The 17,374-nt window shown below is 49.2% G+C and overlaps 1 protein-coding gene across 1 annotated transcript in view; it reads left to right on the forward strand.

Moving 5' to 3' along the window:
* Nucleotides 1–17,374, forward strand: part of ABCA4 (ATP binding cassette subfamily A member 4) — a 224,271-nt gene that overhangs the window by 177,861 nt on the left and 29,036 nt on the right. The window contains exons 36-40 of the mRNA XM_029063580.2: nucleotides 1,237–1,406; nucleotides 4,096–4,273; nucleotides 8,545–8,660; nucleotides 11,815–11,962; nucleotides 16,931–17,054. Of these exons, the coding sequence (XP_028919413.1) occupies nucleotides 1,237–1,406; nucleotides 4,096–4,273; nucleotides 8,545–8,660; nucleotides 11,815–11,962; nucleotides 16,931–17,054 (736 nt within the window). The remainder of the gene's footprint in view (nucleotides 1–1,236; nucleotides 1,407–4,095; nucleotides 4,274–8,544; nucleotides 8,661–11,814; nucleotides 11,963–16,930; nucleotides 17,055–17,374) is intronic.

A 17,374-nucleotide genomic window follows, 5' to 3' on the forward strand; every position in this document is an offset into this window, starting at 1 on the left:
CTTCACTTCTCTGCGCCTCAGTTACATCATCTGTAAAATGGGGATTTGAAGACTGTGAGCCCCACGTGGGACAACCTGATTCCCCTGTGCCTACCCCAGCGCTTAGAACAGTGCTCTGCACATAGTAAGCGCTTAACAAATACCAACATTATTATTATTATGGGCAGGGGTCCCCTGGAGGCTGGACAGGGATGGGAAGTGAGGGGTAATGTCAGTACAAAACAGCCACGCCATCCCCTTCCCTCCCTCCACCTTCCTCCCATGTTCTTCCCACCAATCTCTCTCCTTTCTCTCCTCCGCTCCCCTCCTCCTCCTTTTTAATCATTGTCAATCATACTTACTGAGCGCTTTCTGTGCGCGCAGCACTGTACTAACCTTGGAGAGAGTTGGTAGCTACGCTGGTAGACAGAGAAGCAGCATGGTAGGGTGGATAGAGCACAGGCCGGGGAGTCAGAAGGTCATGGGTTCTAATCCCGCATCCTCCACTTGTCTGCTGCGTGGCCCTGGGCGAGTCACTTCGCTTCTTTGTGCCTCAGGTCCCTCATCTGTAAAACGGGGATTGAGACTGCGAGCCCCACGTGGGACGGGAACTGTGTCCAATCCGATTTGCTTGAATCCGCCCCAGCGCTTAGCACGGTGCCTGGCACGTAGAAAACACTTATTAAATACCACAGTCATTAATATAATTATTATGTTCCCTGCCCACAGTGAGCTTACACCCTCCCTCTTCGTCTCCTGCCCCTTTTCTCTTCAATCAATCGATTATATTTATTGAGAAATTACTAAGTTCAGAACACTGTACTAAGCTCTTGGGAGAGTCCAATACAGCAGAGTCTCAGGTGAGCGTTTCCCGCATTCACCTTCCGATCCAGTACCTTGATTCTATTTATTGCTACCTCGATTCTATTTATCGCTGTTGTTCTCGTCCGTCCGTCTCCCCCGAGCAGACCGTAAGCCCGTCAGAGGGCAGGGACCGTCTCTATCTGTTACCGATTTGCCCGTTCCAAGCGCTTGGTCCAGTGCTCTGCACATAGTAAGCACCCGATAAGTGCTAATGAATGAATGAATGAATACTTGAAGTCCAGGCAGAGGGCCCCGGTCTTCCCCTGTGATCCTTTCCCTCGTTTCCGCGCATCGCCATGGTGGTCTTTTTGGCCGTGACCCTTGTTGGCCCGAGCGTGTGGTGGGATGCCATCTCGGAGCGGCTGCCTCTCTCTCTCTCTCCCCGTGTCGCAGGTGTGGTTTAACAACAAAGGGTGGCACGCCCTCGCCATCTTCCTCAACGTGGCCAACAATGCCATTCTGAGAGCCAGCCTGCGGCGAGACCAGGATCCGGAGCGCTTTGGGATCACGCTCATCAGCCACCCGCTGAACCTCACCAAGGAGCAGCTCTCGGACGTCACGGTGTGAGCCGCCATCTAAGCCATTCCCCCGGCCCGCCCGAAAACCTCTCCTGCCTCCTTTCTTCGGCGAAGCAGCGGGGCCTAGAGGAAAGAGCACGGCCCTGACAGTCAGGAAACCTAAGTTGTTCGGGGGTGGCTTTTTTGTACTTTTTGAAATGGCATTTGTCAAGTGCTTACTCTGTGCCAGGCGCCGTACTAAACGCTGGGGTGGATACGAGCTAATCAGATTGGACACGGTCCGTATTTATTTCTTTTCGTTTCTTACGGTATTTGCTCAGGGCTTATTATGTACCGGCGACTGTACTAAGCCCTGGGGAGATACAAGCTATTGGGTTGGACGTAGAGAAGCAGCGTGGCTCACTGGAAAGGGCCCGGGCTTGGGAGTCAGAGGTCATGGGTTCTAATCCCGGCTCTGCCGCTCGTCAGCTGTGTGACCTTGGGCAAGTCACTTCACTTCTCTGTGCCCCAGTTCCCTCATCTGTAAAATGGGGATGAAGACTGTGAGCCCCACGTGGGACAACCTGATTACCTTGTATCTCCTCCCGCGCTCAGAACGGTGCTCGGCACATAGTAAGCGCTTAACAGAAACATTTACATTTTTACATAGTCCATATTTGCCTGGTTTTGTTTTTATGGTATGTGCTAAGTGTTTACTACGTGCGAGGCACTGTACTAAGCACTGGGGTACTTAGAAGCTTGTCAGGTTGGACACGGTCCCTGTCCCACATAGGTTCGCAGTCTTATTCCCCATTTTACAGATGAGGGAACCGAGTCCCGTAGGAGAGAACCGATTCGCTCAAGATCACACAGTGGACAAGTGGCAGAGCGGCATTTAAACCCAGGTCCTTCGGACTCCCAGGCCCGTTGCTCTCTCCACTCGGCCGGGCTGCTTCTCACTTTTAATCCTGGCCCTGCCTCTCGTCTGCCATGCGATCTCCACCAAACGCCTCAGTTTCTTCATCCGTCAAATGGGGATTCAGTCTCCCTCTCATTTAGACTGTGAGCCCCATGAGGGAGAGGGACTGCATCCAACCTGATGATCTTGTATCTACCCCAGCTCTTAGAACGGCGCTCGGCACACAGTAAGCACTTAACAAATACCATCATTATTATTAGGAGCAGTATTTATTAAGCAGTTCCCGTGTACGAGGCACCGTACAGGACGGCAGGTGGAGGTACTCACTAAATCCCGGATGAAATTGGTGATCCAGTAGACGGTGGGGCTCATCCCGCTGACAAACTGAAGGCGCTTGGCCGCAGCGTGGCTCAGTGGAAAGAGCCCGGGCTTGGGAATCAGAGATCACGGTTTCCAATCCCCGCTCTGCCACTTGTCAGCTGGGTGACTGTGGGCGAGTCACTTCACTTCTCTGGGCCTCAGTGACCTCATCTGGAAAATGGGGATGAAGACTGTGAGCCTCACGTGGGGCAACCTGATTACCCTGTATCTACCCCGGCGCTTAGAACAGTGCTCTGCACATAGTAAGCGCTTAACAAATACCAACATTATTATTATTATCTTGCATCTACCCTACAGTTTAGAACAGTGTTTTGGCACATAGTAAGTACTTAACAAATACTACAATTATTATTATTATATTTCATACCATCCCACTGTCAAGTGCTCAAACACTCTGGCCTAGGCCTTGTTCTCCCTCTGGCCTAGAACTCCCACCCACGTCATATCTGATAGACCACCACTCTCCCCACCTCCAAAGTCTTATAAAATCCCATCCTCTCCAAGAAGCCTTCCCTAACTATGCCCTCATTTCCCCCAATTCCGCTCCCTTCGGCTGGGGTAGATACAAGGTAATCAGGTTGGATACAATCCATGATGATGTCGGTATTTGTTAAGCGCTTACTATGTGCAAAGCACCGTTCTAAGCACTGGGGGGATACAAGGTGAACAGGTTGTCCCTCGTGGGGCTCACAGTCTTCATCCCCATTTTACAGATGAGGGAACTGAGGCCCAGAGAAGTTAAGTGACTTGCCCAAAGTCCCACAGCTGACGAGTGGCGGAGCCGGGATTAGAACCCATGAACTCTGACTCCCAAGCTCGGGCTCTTTCCGCTGAGCCACGCTGCGTCTCTACTGTCCCACATGGGGCACCCAGGCTTAATCCCCATTTTATAGATGAGGGAACTGAGGCCCAGAGAAGTGAAGTGACTTGCCAAAGATCACAGCAGACAGGTGATGGGGCCAGGATTAGAACCCAGGACTTTCTGCCTCCCAGACCCGTGCTCTATTCATTCATTCCTTCATTCATTCATTCAATTGTATTTATTGAGTTCTTACCGCGTGCAGAACACGGTACTAAGCACCTGGAAAGTACAATTCAGCAACAAAAAGAGACAATCCCGGTCCACAACAGGCTCGCAGTCTAGAAGTGGGTAGACAGACATCCGAACAAGTAAACGGGCATCCATAGCGTCCATCTAAATAAACAGAATTATAGCTTTATGTACACATGGAAACAAGTAAACAGGCATTAATAGAAATAAATAGAATTATAGATATGTACATATATGCGCAAGTGCTGGGGGGGTGGGGGCCGGATAGAGCAAAGGGAGTAAGTCGGGGCGATGGGGAGGGGAGGAGGAGCTGAGGAAAAGGGGGGCTCGGTCTCTATCCACTGGGCCACACTACTTCTCTTCGTTCCTTCTTCCACTCGGATCCCTCCTCCGTTTCCTTTCAGACTGAGCACGTCTGTGGATGCCGTGGTGGCCATCTGTGTGATTTTCGCCATGTCCTTCGTCCCTGCCAGTTTTGTACTGGATCTGATCCAGGAAAGGGTGAGCGAGGCCAAGCACCTGCAGTTTGTCAGCGGGATGAGCCCCACCGTCTACTGGCTCACCAATTTCATCTGGGATTTAGTGAGTACCTCCACCTGCCGTCCTGTACGGAACTGCTTAATAAATACTGCTCCTAATAATAATGATGGTATTTGTTAAGTGCTTACTATGTGCCGGGCGCCGTTCTAACTCTTTGGAGTCTAACTGTTTGTTCTAACTCTTTGTTAGACCTCTTTGTTCTAACTGTTCTGACTCTGTGGAGTCAGAGGTCATGGGTTCAAATCCCGGCTCTGCCACTTGGCAGCTGTGTGACTGTGGGCAAGTCACTTCACTTCTCTGTGCCTCAGTTACCTCCTCTATAAAATGGGGATAAGAGACCGTAAGCCCGTCGAACGGCAGGGACTGTCTCTATCTGTTGCCGACTTGTTCATCCCAAGCGCTTAGTACAGTGCTCTGCACATAGTAAGCGCTCAATAAGTACTATTGAATGAATGAATGAATGAACCGTGAGCCCCACGTGGGACGACCTGATTCCCCTGTGTCTACCCCAGCCCCTCAGAACGGTGCTCTGCACATAGTAAACGCTTAACAAACACCAACATTATTATTCTAAGCGCTGGGGTAGATACAAAGTAATCAGGTTGTCCCCCATGGGGCACACAGTCTTTAATCCCCATTTTACAGTCGAGGGAACTGGGGCACAGAGAGGTTAAGTGACTTGCCCGAGGTCACACAGAAGACAAAGGGCAGATCCGGGATTAGAACCCACATCCTCTGACTCCCAAACCCGCGCTCTTTCCTCTAAGCCATGCTGATTGAATGAACGACCGGGAACCACATCACTTATCTCTTCAACTCTGGAGCAATGAGAGGTTCCAGGTGTTTGACCTATATAAACTGTACTCTCCAAAGCACTTAGTACAGCGCTTTGCACACAGTAAGCGCTCAATAAATACGATTGAATTGCATTAGGACACTGTGGGATGACCTACTGAGATAGAGAGTACTTAGTTAATCCATCAATCAATCGATGGCGTTTGTTGACTGCTTTTGTACAGAGCACTGTACTAAGCGTTGGGGAGAGTATAGTATAATGCTCGCTCTCGGATTTGTACCCTTTATTCCCCCCTCCCTCGGTTTCACAGCACTTAGATACGTAGCTGTAATTTATTTATTTACATTTACTCTGTCTCCCCCCTCTAGACTGTAAGGTCACAGTGGTTACAGTCTAGACTGTAAACCCGTCAGTGGGCAGGGGCTGTCTCTATCTATTGCCGATTTGTACGTTCCAAGCGCTTAGTACAGTGCTCTGCACATAGTAAGCGCTCAATAAATACCGTCGAATGAATGAATGGTCAGGGAACGCGTCTGTCGACTGTGGCTTAGTGGAAAGAGTCCAGGCTTGGGAGTCAGAGGACGTGGGTTCTAATCCCAGCTCCGCCATTTGTCTGCTGTGTGACCTTGGGCAAGCCGCTTAACTTCTCTGGGCCTCAGTTACCTCAACTGTCAAATGGGGATTAAGCCTGTGAGGCCCATTACCTTGTATCTACCCCAGCGCTTAGAACAGTGCCTGGCACATAGTAAGCACTTAAATGCCATCATCTTTGTAATTATTATTCTCCCCGGTGCCTAGTACAGTGCTCTGCACACAGTAAGCGCTCAATAAATATTGATTGGTTGAAGGCAACAGAGTCGGTAGCCGTGTTTCCCACCCACAGGGGGCTTACAGTCTTAGAGGAAGAGCTTAAATGTCCGAATACCTGGAAAAAGTGAATACTAAGCTCAGGACCTTAAAAAGATTGATAGGGGCGAAGTCCAGCTGCCGTGGTGAAGAAGGCAATGGGCTGCAGACTGTAAGCTCATTGTGGGCAGGGAACGTGAACGGTGCTCTGCACACAGTAAGCGCTCAATAAATATTGATTGGTTGAAGGCAACAGAGTCGGTAGACGTGTTTCCCACCCACGGGAGGCTCACAGTCTTAGAGGAAGAGCTTAAATGTCCGATAAGCTGGAAAAAGTGAATACTAAGCCAGGGGTATGACCGTAAAGAGATCGATAGGGATGAAGTCCCGCTGCAGTGGTGAAGAAGACAATGGCCTGCAGACTGTAAGCTCCCTGTGGGCAGGGAACATGTCTACCAACTCTCTTGTACTCTCCCAGGTGCCCAGTACAGTGCTCTGCACACAGTAAGTGCTCAATAAATACCACTGATTGACAGATTGATCTTAGTGCCTGCTCAACACTAGAGATCTTGGTGGGCGGAACTCTTTATCTTCTTCCTCTTCTGTACCACCAAATGCCTCTCCATAAAGACCGGGCTCATTTCAATTGCAGCGGGCGTACTGATGAATAAATAGCTGAAGACCGTTCTCTTTTAATCATGCCTATTTAGGAAGCGGCAGTCTCCTTCAAGGAATGCCATCTGGCCCCTCAGGTCTCCCCACCCTCACCCCCGTAGAAAAATCTCAGAAAAGGGAAAATGGTCCATTGGGTAAATTAGTCTTTGTCCTCTGGAGCAAAGTCTTGAAAGAAATTCATTCATTCAATAGTATTTATTGAGTGCTTACTATGTGCAGAACATTGTACTAAGCGCTTGGATTGTACAAATGGGTAACAGATAGAGACGGTCCCTGCCCTTTGACGGGCTCACGGTCTAATCGGGGGATGCGGACAGACAAGAACAGTGGCAATAAATAGAATCAAGGGGAAGGACATCTCATTAAAACAATAGCAAATAAATAGAAGAAATCAGCCACTGAGCCTATTGGAAGTCTAGGAAGCTCAGGCCTCTCATTCAATAGTATTTATTGAGCGCTTACTATGTGCAGAGCACTGTACTAAGCGCTTGGAATGAACAAGTCGGCAACAGATAGAGACGGTCCCTGCCCTTTGACGGGCTCACGGTCTAATCGGGGGAGACGGACGGACGAGGACGATGGCGATGAATAGAGTCGAGGGGAAGAACATCTCGTAAAAACAGTGGCGACTAAATAGAATCGAGGCGGTGTACAATTCATTAAAATAAATAGGGTAAAGAAAATATATACAGTCGAGCAGACGAGTACAGTGCTGAGGGGATGGGAAGGGAGAGGGGGAGGAGCAGAGGGAAAGGGGGGGGAAAGAGGGTTAAGCCGCGGAGAGGTGAAGGGGGGGTGGTAGAGGGAGTAGAGGGAGAAGGGGAGCTCAGTCTGGGAAGGCCTCTTGGAAGAGGTGAGTTTTAAGTAGGGTTTTGAAGAGGGGAAGAGAATTAGTTCATCATCATCATCGTCATCAGTGGTATTTATTGAGTGCTTTCTGTGTACAGAGTATTGTACGAAGAACTTGGGAGAGTACAATTGGTTAGCACATTCCCTGCCCACAACGAGTTTACAGTCTAGAGAGGGAGACAGACAGGAATATAGATGAATAATTTATAATTCGCTCACCCCTTCGCCCTTTCTGTTCTTATTAGGTGTTCCTTTTGAATTTTTATGTGTTTGCCCGCAGACAGGGGCTGGTGTCTCCTCGGGTTGGGGGGGACTAGTTAGAAGACTATTTCCTCCTGGGTTCTGCTCAAACTCTCCCCAACACCCTTCCTCCAAACCCCAATGCCACAGGATCCCCAAGTCCTGGAATGGGCCGGTGACAGTTCCTTCCTTCTGTCCTAGCGAGGTGAGGGGAGAAATGATTGATACTAAGAAGTAATAATAATGTTGGTATTTGTTAAGCGCTTACTATGTGCAGAGCACTGTTCTAAGCGCTGGGGTAGACACAGGGGAATCAGGTTGTCCCACGTGGGGCTCACAGTCTGAATCCCCATTTTACAGATGAGGTAACAGAAGTGAAGTGACTCGCCCACAGTCACACAGCTGACAAGCGGCCGAGCCGGGATTCGAACCCATGACCTCTGACTCCAAAGCCCGGGCTCTTTTCCACTGAGTCACGCTGCTTCTCTTTGAGAAACAGCCTGGAGAACAGAGGATCGTTGGTCCTGGTGACTTGTGGAGGGAGGGGATTTTGTTAAGAGAAGCAGAGAAGAGAAGAGAAGCGGCGTGGCTCAGTGGCAAGAGCCCGGGCTTGGGAGTCAGAGGTCAGAGGTTCTAATCCCGGCTCCGCCGCTTGCCAGCTGTATGACCGTGGGCAAGTCACTTCGCTTCTCTGTGCCTCAGTTACCTCATCTGTAAAATGGAAAATTAAAAACTGTGAGCCCCACGTGGGACAACCTGATCACCTTGAATCCCCCCAGCACTTAGAACAGTGCTTTGCATGTAGCAAGCGCTTAACAAATACCACATTATTATTATTAATACTAAAACTGTCATTCTGCCAGCTAAGGACCAGTCAAAATCAGATCTCTTTTTCTCTCCTGGCCAGACCAATTATGCGGTGAGTGTGGGCCTGGTGGTGGGAATCTTCGTCGGATTTCAGAAGAAAGCTTACACTTCCCCAAGCAATCTCCCTGCTCTGATCGCCCTGCTGCTCCTCTACGGGTACGTTCCCAGACCGCCGGCCGTTTCTCCTAGAAGCGGAGAAGCTGCTCGGCCTAGCGGAAAGAGCACGGGCCTGGGAGTCGGAGGGCCTGTGGCTGGTTCTAATCCCACCTCTGCCCCGTGTCTGATGTGAGACCTTGGGTAAGTCACTTAATTCTCTGAGCCCCAGTTACCTCATCTGTTAAATGGAGATTAAGACTGTGAACCCCATGTGGGACAGGGGCTACCCCAGCCCTTAGAACAGTGCTTGGCACATAGTAAGCACTTAATAAGTACCATAATCATTACTATTATTATCTACCACTTGTCTGCCGTGTGGCCTTGGGAGAGTTTCTTAACTTCTCTTTGCCTCAGTTCCCTCACCTGCAGAACGGGGACTCAACACCTGTCCTCGCTCCCGTTTAAGATTGTGAATGTCATATGGGACCTGATTATCTTGTATCTACCCCAGAAGTAAGTACAGCGCTTGGCACAGAGTAAGCGTTTAACCAATACCAGTCAATCAATTGTATTTACTGGTCGCTGACTACCACTACTACTAATTATTAATAGTAATTGTGGTTTTTAAGTGCTAGCTGTGAGCCAGGCACTGTACTAAGCTCCAGGGTAGATATAAGGTGATTGAGTTGGACACGTTTTACAGATGAGGCAACTGAGGCACAGAGAAGTTGTGAGTTGGTGCAGAGCACTATAATAAGCACAGACACGTTCCCTACCCATAAGGAGTTTACAGTCTGGAGGACTGTGCCATAATTATTTTCATGGTTATGACTAAAGGTCACCAGGCCATTAATAGAAGGGTCATGAGGCAGAAACAGTTCACCTTAATTTGTCGGGAATGTGGTCCTTGCCAGCTGGATCCTGCCAACAGGAAGGGAGTAAACTTTCCATTCGGGGCCTGGAGTTCCTGGTGGAACAAAATGATGCTGTGAGCGTAGATGACTCAGAGAGTTTTCCTCACTATCCTGGCCTGCCACCCCTGCTCTCTCACATCCCCCAATTGTCTTCCTAATAATAATTATAATAAAAATAATAATTATGGTACTTGTTAAGCACTTACTGTGTGCCACGCACTGCTCCAGGCACTGGGGTTAATCAGGTTGGACACAGTCCCTGTCCCACGTGGAGCTCAGATTCTTAATCCCCATTTTACAGATGAGGTAACTGAGGCCCAGAGAAGTGAAGTGACTTGCCCAAGGTCTCACAGCAGGCACGTGGTAGAGCTCCTTCTGACTCCCGGTCCCCTGCTCTATCCACCAAGTCGTGCTGCTCCAAACAGAAGCCAGGGACTCGGACTTTTCTTGATCCTGGTCCCAAATCTCCTTTCCCTCTGTGAGCAAACTCACCGACAGCCCTTGGCCAATGGTTGAAACTGAAAATAATAATAATAATAGTAATAATAATAATAATAGTAATAATAATAGTATTATGTACCAAGCACCATACTAGATGCTGAGGTAAACACATGATAATCAGGTCTGACATCTTTCCTGTCCCTTATCAGGCTCCTAATCAAAGTAGGAGGGAGAACGGGTATTGAATCACAGTCGTTTAGACTGTGAGCCCGTTACCGGGCAGGGATCGTCTCTGTCTGTTGCCGAAGTGTACATTCCAAGTGCTCAATAAATACTATTGAATGTATTGAATCCCCATTTTACAGGTGAGAGAGCAAAGGTACAAAGCAATTCAGTGACTTGCCCAAGGTCACACAGAGGCCATGGGTAGAGTAGGGATTAGAACCCAGATCCTCTGACTCCCAGACCTGTGATCTTTCCACTAGGCTGCACCGCTTCCCAAATGTTACTTGCAGCAGGCTCATAAAAAGGCTGCGGGATGCTGGTCTCCGGTATCCCCTTGGGTGTAAAGTAATCAGAGAGGAATGAATCACTTCTCTTCCCCAGGCAGCCAAGCTGGTGAGATGCTGTTCATTGACGGTCTTCAAGACCGTCTTCCAATTAATAATAATAATAAGTGTGGAATTTGTTCAGCGCTCACTGTGTATCTGGCACTGTACTAAATGCTGGGGAGATAGAAGCAAGTCGGGTTGGACACAGTCCCTGAACCACATGGGGCTCACAGTCTTAATCCGCATTTTACGGATGAGGTAACTGAAGCACAGAGAAGTGAAGTGACTTGCCTGAGGTCACACAACCGACAAGTGGCAGAGCCGGGATTAGAACTCAGGTCTGTCTGACTCCCAGGCCCATGCTCTAATAATAATAACGTTGGTATTTGTTAAGCGCTTACTACGTGCAGAGCACTGTTCTAAGCGCTGGGGTGGATACAGGGGAATGAGGCTGTCCCATGTGAGGCTCACAGCCTTCACCCCCGTTTTACAGATGAGGAAACTGAGGCCCAGAGAAGTGGAGTGACTTGCCCACAGTCACAAAGCTGACAAGGGGCAGAGCAGGGATTCGAACCCATGACCTCTGACTCCCAAGCCCGGGCTCTTTCCACTGAGCCATGCTCCTTCTCTGTTCTAGTCTTCTCTGACTCTCAAGCCCGGGCTTCTTCTAGCCACTACGCCACGCTGTTTGACATCCCCTTGGTTCTCCAGGCCTAGAATCAGGCAGAGCTAGATTCCAGAGATAAATAAATGACCAAGAACGGAATCGTTCCCTGGGACGCTCTCCGGGGCCGGAGAATCTGAACATCCTACCAGTGTCTGGACCCTGAGGAAGTGGGCTTGTCCGGGTCCTGTCCGCCCCATCTCTGAGTGGGCACAATTAGTGGTACTTATTGAGCGCTGACTGTGTGCAGATCACTGTATTAAGCGTTTGGTAGAGTACAATATTAACAGAGTGGGTCATCACTCAATCAACTGTATTTACTGAGCACTTACTATGTGCGGAGCATTCTTCTAAGCGCTTGAGAGAATGCAAGAGAATCGGCGGACGCGTTCCCAGCCCACAGCGAGCTTCCGCTCTAGAGGGACTGTAAAGAGAATGGGAACGGGGAGAGGGATGATATAGCAGGAACCAGCAGCCGGGAAGTGGACGAGACAGACCTTCCCTGATGGTTCCCCGGACGGAGCCTCGGCCGGGCTCGACGCCCCGCCGCCCGACAGAGGAAGACCGAGCCGCCCTTTGGATGAGGGAGCGAGGAAATGAAACGTGAAAACGTGCCAAGTCGTGTATTTCGGTCTCTCCGTCAGCTGGTCCGTGATTCCCATGATGTACCCGGCGTCCTTCCTGTTTGACGTCCCCAGTACGGCCTACGTGGCCTTGTCTTGCATCAATCTCTTCGTCGGCATCAACGGCAGCGCCATCACATTCATCCTGGGGCTCTTTGAAAACAACATGGTGAGCGCAACTTTCCTGGTCTGGCTGTCTTATGGGCATCTGGCGGGGGGCACGGTGGAGGACTTGGGGGGTGGGGGACAGTCAAGGGACTAAACCTGTGCTGTGGGCTTGGAAAATTCCCAGGGACCGGGAGGATTAGTGGCATTCTGCGGCTCCCTTGCTTGCTCCGCCTGAGTCGTTTGGATATGCCCGGCCCTCTGAGCTGTCAAGACTCTACCTGGCTTTCAGCCGTCCTGTCCGATTTCTCCTTCAGAATTATTTTGGAAAAATGAGCTGGAAATGCAGAGAAATGGCTTCTCTCAGGTTTCGGGTTTGAGGATGAGGCTTTGCTGGGCCTGTGGCTCACTTGGGTTAGCACCCACTATCAAAAATACAAAGATTCCAGGGTAACCGACTCAGCCTCCCTCCCCACCCAAAAACACCTCGATGGGTTAGGAAGCGCCTTTTCTTGCAAGCGGGAACAACAGGAGATATTGGCCACTCTTATTCTGATTTTTCTACTGCTGTTTCTCTGGGTCAACACTACTATCGACCTCAAATTCTTCCACTATTCTAACACTGCAGGCATTTCATTTCTGCCCATTTTTCTCCCTTTAGCCTTTTGTCATTACTACGCCTAGCTTTTTTTTTAGGGTATTTGTTATGGGCTTACTATGTGCCGGGCAATGTACTAAATGCCGGCCTAGATACAAGTTAATCAAGTTGAACAGTCCGTCACCCAAGGGACTCACCGTCTTAATGCCCATTTTACAGATGAGGTAACTGAGGCCCAGAGCAGTTAAGGTGCCAAAGTCACACAGAGCCAGGATTAGAACGCGCATCCGACTCCCAGGCCTGTACTCTATCCACTAGGCCACACGGCTTCCCAGTGGGCTCACTTGATCGGTCAATCAATCAGTCGTATTTATGAGCCATCTACTGTGTGTAGACTTCGGGAGAGTGCAATACGGTAGTAAACAGGCACATTCCCTGCCCACAGTGACTTTGGAGGAGGAGACAGACCATATAAATAAATAAAATACAGGTATGCACATAAATGGTAGGACTGGTTGGGGGATGAATAAAGGGAGCAAATCAGGGTGATGCCGAAGGGAGCAGGAGAAGAGGAAATGAGGGCTTCGGTCAGGGAAGGCCTCTTGGAGGCCGTGTGCCTTCACCGAGGCTTTGAAGGGTAATTGTCTGTCAGATATGAGGAAGGAGGGCATTCCAGGCCAGAATCGGGATTTGGGAGAGTTGCAATGTAGTAGGAGAGTAATGAGAGGAGATAGGGTAGAGCAAGGTGATTGAGTGCTTTCAAGCTGTTAGAAAGGAGTTATTGTTTGTCGCAGACGTGGATGGGCAACTACTGGAGGTTCTTGAGGAGTGGAGAAACGTGGACTGAACGTTTCTGTAGAAAAATGACCCATGTAGCGGAGTGAAGAAAAATGACCCATATAGCAGGATAAAGTATGGACTGGAGTGGGGAGAGATAGGAGGTAGGGAGGTCAGCGAGGAGGCTGACACAGTAATCAAGGGGGGATAAAAATCACAATAATAATTATGATGATAACTGTAGTATTCATTAAGCACTTACTGGGTTCCGGGCACCGTACTAAGCCCCGGAGTGGATACAAGCAAATTGGTTAGGACACGGTCCCTGTCCCACCTGGGGCTCACAGTGTCCGTTACCATCTTACAGATGAGGTAACTGAGGTACAGAGAAGTGAAGTGACTTGCCGAAGGTCACACATCAGACGAGTGGTGGAGCAGATATTAGAACCAAGACCTTCTGACTCTCGGGCCTGTGCTCTAACCACGGCACCATGATAGGTGCTTGGATTAACGTGGCAGCAGTTTGGATGGAGAGGGCGGATTTTAGCGATGTTGTGAAGGTTGAATTGGTAGGATTTAGTGATAGATTGGGTAGGTGGGGTGAATGAAAAAGAGGAGTCAAGGATAACGCCAAGGTAACGGGCGTGTAAGACATGAAGGATGGGCAGGGACCGTGTCTGCTAATTCTGTTGCATTGTGCTCTCCCAACCCCATAGTACTGTGTTCTGCACATAGTAAACAGAGAAGCAGCGTGGCTCAGTGGAAAGAGGCCGGGCTTGGGAGTCAGAGGTCATGGGTTCGAATCCCCGGCTCTGCCACGTCAGCTGTGTGACTGTGGGCAAGTCACTTCACTTCCCTGTGCCTCAGTTCCCTCATCTGTAAAATGGGGATTAAGACTGTGAGCCTCACGTGGGACAACCCGATTGCACTGTATCTACCCCAGCACGGAGAACAGTGCTCTGCACAGAAGAAGCGCTTAACAAATACCAACATTATTATTATTATAAATGGAGGCCTTTTCCTATTAATTAATCCCATCGCTCTCGGATTATCAACCTCCCCAGTCTAACCTCCACCTTCCTCTGTAGTATTCAGGTACGTGTCTCTATACTCTGTTGCTTGCTGTTCCCCGAAAATGATTTGCGTGTCCGTTTCATGTTCATGTCTAACAAATTCTACCAAACTCTACCAAGCACGTAGTACACGGTAGCACTCGATAAATGGTATGCGGTGATCGCGGGCTGATTTTTCAGCATCTAGCTCGTTGCAGAGGTGCCTGTTAGACATCTGAGGTTGGACGGAAGGAAGGAAGCTGGATTCTCAGAGACCTGGAGCCAGGCCCGTTGAGTAGGTCCAGAGAGTAGCTGTTCTCAGACATTTGTGCAGGCCTCTGCCAATCAGTCAATTAATCATATTTACTGAGCCCTTACTATTCCTTCGACTCGTTCGTTCAATCACATTTATCGAGTGCTTACTGTGTGCCGAGCACTGTACTAAGCACTTGGGAAAGTACAGTGCAATAAACAGACACATAACGAGCTTACAGTCTAAATCAGGGGAGGCAGATGTCAATACAAACAAATGAATTACTTTAAATTACAGACAGGTACATAAGTGCAGGGGGGCTGGTGGGAGGGGGAAGAACAAAGGGAGCAAGTCAGGGTGATACAGGAGGGAGTGGGAGAAGAGGAAATGGGGGGCTTAGTCTGGGAAGGCCTCTTGGAGGAGATGGGCCTTCGATAAGAGTACGATATAACAGTATAACAGACACATTCCCTGCCCGCACCGAGCTTACAGGCTAGAGGGGGAGACAGGTGTCCCGGGGCTCTGGTGCCAGGGATGCACACAGGAGGCAGAGGCAGCAGGAAGGGCCTCCGGGAGAAGCTAAAGGAATCTCTCTAAAAGCCATGTGACCAAGGTACAAATTTTGAGAAGAGAAATCAGTTGAGCGCCAAGATGCCATTCTTGGGGCAGGCGGCACCAGGGCCAAGAAGTGACTGACGAAAGCCTCTGTCGGCCCCGGGCGACGACACGCCGCTGTGCCGCAGAGAGGCAGCAGACAGCAGGAGCGTGCCACGGGGAACTGCTGACTTTCCCATTCCCGGTAGCTTCTGGCAGCCGACTTGGGTGTAATTCCGCTTTATTAGCTGAAGTAAATTTTTCCTGGATAAAGAAGAAAGCCTTTTCCTCTAGGAGCTCTCCCCCGCTGCATGTCTCTGGGGAAGTTAGAAAGTAGGGTGGTCTAGTAAATAGAGCATGGTCCTAGGAGTCAGAAGGATCTGGGTTCTAATTCTAGTTCCGCCCTGAGACTTGAGCAAGGCATTTCACTTCTCTGTGCCTCAGTTGCCTCATCTGTAAAATGGGGATTGAGACTGTGAGCCCCACGTGGGACAGGGATTGTGTCCAACCCAATTTGCTTGCATCTACCCCAGTGCTTAAAACAGTTCCTGGCACCTAGTAAGCGCTTAACACGTGCCACAATTATTATTATTAGTAACTCTGCCTCAGGAAGCTATCAAGTACATGTCCCTGTCCTGGAGGAGCAAAAAACAATTCAGATCTAGACTGTGAAATTGTTGTGAACTGGGAATGTGTCTACCAACTCTGTTGTATTGTACTCTCCCAACCACGTAGTACAGTGCTCTGCACATAGTAAGCACAAAATAAATATGATCGATTGATTGATTTGATTGCCCTGGCCTCCAGAAGATCCCCATCATCACTTCAATCACAAAGACCACCTTAGTTAATAATAATAATAATCACAACAACAGTAATAATAATCACACCACCTTAGTTGTTAATAATGACTATGGCATTTATTAAGTGTTTACTTGGTGATAATAATAATAATGATAAAGATGATGGTGTTTGTTAAGCACTTACTATGTGCCGAGCACTGTTTTAAGTGCTAGAGTAGATACAAGGTAATCAGGTTGTTGGTATTTGTTAAGCGCTTACTATGTGCCAAGCACTGTTCTAAGCACTGGGGTAGATACAAGGTAATCAGGTTGTCCCACGTAGGGCTCACAGTCTTCATCCCCATTTTACAGATGAGGTACCCGAGGCACAGAGAAGTTAAGTGACTTGCCCAGAGTCACACAGCTGACAAGTGGCAGAGCCGAGATTAGAACCCACGACTTCTGATTCCCAAGCCCGGGCTCTTTCCACTGAGCCACGCTAATAAATTAGATTATGAGCCCCCACGAGGGATAAGGACCATGTCTAATTTCCCATCTGTGCCTTCCCTCCCAGCGCTTAGAACGATGCTCTGCACACAGTAAACAATAAATACTATTCTTGCTATTCTTGCTAAGTGTCATGGTAGATACAAGGTTATGAGATTAGGCATGGTCCCTGTCCCAATCAATCAGTCGGGCAGTCGGTCGTATTTATTGGGCATTTACTGTGTGCAGTGCACTGTACTAAGTGCTTGGGAAGAAAGATATAACAGACTCATTTCCTTCCCACAACAGAGGAATGGTAGGATGGAGATGGGATGCTAAGTGGAGGGAGCTGTTGGGCAGGGACTGTCTCTATCTGTTGCCAAACTGTACATTCCAAGTGCTTAGTACAGTGCTCTACCCAACAGTAAGTGCTCAATAAATGTGATTGAATGAATGAATTTTAGGATGCTGCGATCCCTCTGTGTTGCAGACGCTGCTGAATTTCAATGCCAGGCTAAGGACGCTGCTCATGATATTTCCTCATTTCTGCCTGGGCCGGGGGCTCATCGACCTGGCCGTGAGCCAAGCCGTGATCGACGTCTACGCCAGGTTCGGTAGGTAGAGGGGCTGAGGGACATACTTTCTTAGATTCTTTTTCTGAGCAAGGGACTGAGGCTTCCAGCACTACCAAACATACAATCTGTCTCTATTCAGAGGAATATTCTGTCCCTATTTCCGTCCCTGTGCGAGGATAGAGCATGGGCCTGGAATCAGAAGGACCTGGGTTCTAATCCCAGCTCTACCACTTGTCTGTTGTGTGACCTTGGGCCAGTCACATGACTTCTCTGTGCCTTGGTTCCCCCATCCATAAAATAGGATTAAGACTGTGTGTTCTATCTGGGACAGGGACTTTGTCCAACCCAATTAACTTGTA

The sequence above is a fragment of the Ornithorhynchus anatinus genome, chromosome 4 (genome assembly GCF_004115215.2).
Source record: "Ornithorhynchus anatinus isolate Pmale09 chromosome 4, mOrnAna1.pri.v4, whole genome shotgun sequence".
Lineage (NCBI taxonomy): Eukaryota > Metazoa > Chordata > Mammalia > Monotremata > Ornithorhynchidae > Ornithorhynchus > Ornithorhynchus anatinus.